Source organism: Octodon degus, unplaced genomic scaffold (genome assembly GCF_000260255.1).
Source record: "Octodon degus isolate 3935 unplaced genomic scaffold, OctDeg1.0 scaffold00067, whole genome shotgun sequence".
In the NCBI taxonomy this organism is placed as follows: domain Eukaryota; kingdom Metazoa; phylum Chordata; class Mammalia; order Rodentia; family Octodontidae; genus Octodon; species Octodon degus.
This window is the reverse complement of record NW_004524643.1, coordinates 3,328,863-3,331,218: the sequence shown is the minus strand read 5'-3', so window position 1 is coordinate 3,331,218 and position 2,356 is coordinate 3,328,863. Positions and strand designations below refer to the sequence as shown.

General features: G+C 36.8%; 1 protein-coding gene across 1 annotated transcript in view; it reads left to right on the top strand.

The window, feature by feature from the left end:
- Positions 1-6: 6 nt before the first annotated feature.
- Rnf141 (ring finger protein 141) overlaps positions 7-2,356 on the top strand; it is a 22,325-nt gene continuing 19,975 nt past the window's right edge. Inside the window, exons 1-2 of the mRNA XM_004634872.2 lie at positions 7-176; positions 1,147-1,255. Of these exons, the coding sequence (XP_004634929.1) occupies positions 34-176; positions 1,147-1,255 (252 nt within the window). The 5' untranslated portion in view covers positions 7-33. The remainder of the gene's footprint in view (positions 177-1,146; positions 1,256-2,356) is intronic.

The window sequence follows — 2,356 nt, the reverse complement described above, 5'->3', positions numbered from 1 at the left end:
CTTTTCCTGGATTCTACAAAACATCATTTCATCATGGGACAGCAAATTTCAGATCAGACACAGCTGGTTATTAACAAGTTACCAGAAAAAGTAGCAAAACATGTCACATTGGTTCGAGAAAGTAGCTCCTTAACTTATGAAGAATTTCTTGGGAGAGTAGCTGAAATCAATGATGTGTAAGTCTTTCTTTTTCATTTTATTTTTCCCCTTGAGATTTGCATTATGTGGTGGCTATGTAAAAGGTAACCCAAGAGTATTGATTGGTAAGACGAAGTGGACCAACTTCCGTGAGTGGAATTTGGCCCTTCCCAGTGCAGTGCCCTCTGATAACAGAAGTGTGGGTTTGTAGTTGGGAAGCAAGAACTAGAAACTGGACTGGCTGAACTGTTTTTACGGGAAGACTTTTTTTCCTAAGACTTGTTGTTTTATTTTTAATGGCCTTATTTTATTTAGCTGTAAGTCAATTTGTTGAACATGATATCTTTATGGGTGCTTAGAAAGAAATGCTAAAAATGATAAAAGGAAACTGTAGTGTTTAAATATCTTTGAACTGATTTAAATTGGTGTTGATAACCTGATACTGAGTTATTATGCTCTAAAAATGTTATATTTTTGTGTTAGAATCCTGTGGCCCTTAAGCTATATTTAATGTCTCCAATCATTTGTTTTACTTGATCAAGCTCCAAATTATCTAAAAAAAACAAAAACTTTCAAAGAGATACTTCAGCATTGCTTAAACAGGACTCAGACAAGAACAAGATATTTTTACACTTTATATCTGAGGCAGTTGTCAAAATCTCAGTAAGTGAAACCAGCTAAACCTTTTAAGTCCCAATTTTTTAGAGTTTTTTCTCCTAACGCTCTTTGCTAGAAATTTAAAGACAAGGTATAAATATGACAAAAAGATTTATAAATATAATTCCACAAAGTTATTGACTTAAAAAACTTGGAAATTAAGTTGTATGTCTAAGTTTAAAAATTCTCCATTCCTGTGTTTTAAGAATGCAGTTATTATGATCATTACTTCTTTGTCTTGGTATTTTTCTTCGTGTTTCCATCTGAAAGTGTTTCTTGACTCCGGTGTCATAGTTCTGCACTTTTGTATGACTTCTCATAAAATTAACAGGTGTGCTTGTCTCTTTTCAGAACTGCTAAAGTGGCCACTGGCCAGGAAAAACATCTTCTCTTTGAGGTACAACCTGGTTCTGATTCCTCTGCCTTTTGGAAAGTGGTTGTACGGGTGGTCTGCACCAAGGTGAGACTCTTGGAGACTTCCATTTCTGAGCTTCAGCTGTTATGATGCTTAGAGCCACATTAGTGTAATATAATAGAATGGAAGTGAATAGTAATAATTTGGTGATCTTGTAAAGCATAGTTTTGCCTCCTGCCAACTCTGTATCTTACCAGTTATCTAATTGCTATATAGCAAGGATTTTATTTTTACTTGAAATCTTTAATTTTTAAAAAGTTTTTTATTACTGCATATTTGCAGTACGTGATGATTACATTACTTAAGGGGAGTTAGTTCTTGTATCTATTACTTTTTTTTGCTTAATTGTGTGTATTTGGCACAGGGTCTCACTATGCACCTTGGACTCCTAGTGATCCTCCTGTTTTCAGCCTCCCCAGCACTGGGATTATAGTCGTGCGCCACCATTCCTGGGAACAGCACAGGATTAGCACACCCAGGCAGGGCCAGCATGGCATGTAGTGCTGGGGATTGAACCCCGCTCAGTCCTTGCACTTGCCAGGCAGGCACTTAGACCACTGAGCTATCTCCCCAGCCCTATGTAATACATCTTAATTATTTTTCTAAATGCTCTTCTCCTCCCCTCCCTCCCTTCCCACCCCTCCCTTTGTCTCCTTCCTTGCAGAAGATCTATTCCTATTTTTCCTATTATCTGTTATCTTGTTCCTTACTTATATTTGATCTTGTCATATAAGAGAAGCCATACAATATTTAAGCTTGTATGTCTGATTTATTTCATGTAATGTATGTTCTCAAGGTACATCCATTTTCCTACAAATGATTGAAGTTTATCCTTCATGGCAGAGTAGTGGTCCGTTGTGTATGTACCACACTTTATTCATTCGTGTGTGGGTGGGCATTGAGGCTACTTCCAAGATTTAGCTGTTACAAACTATGAACATGGGCGCTGGTGAACTCTTCCTCCTACCTCTTTTTGAGTTTTAGCTGGCTGTGGAGTCCTGTGGTGACACTCTGACACCTTAATAATTTAAAGTTATTTCATAATTTCTTTAAGAACACTGGGTTTCATAAGAACTCAAAAGAAGAAAGACAAATAGAAAGTTACAATACAAGTAAAAGGAAAGCAGGATCTCGAGGACTAACTAA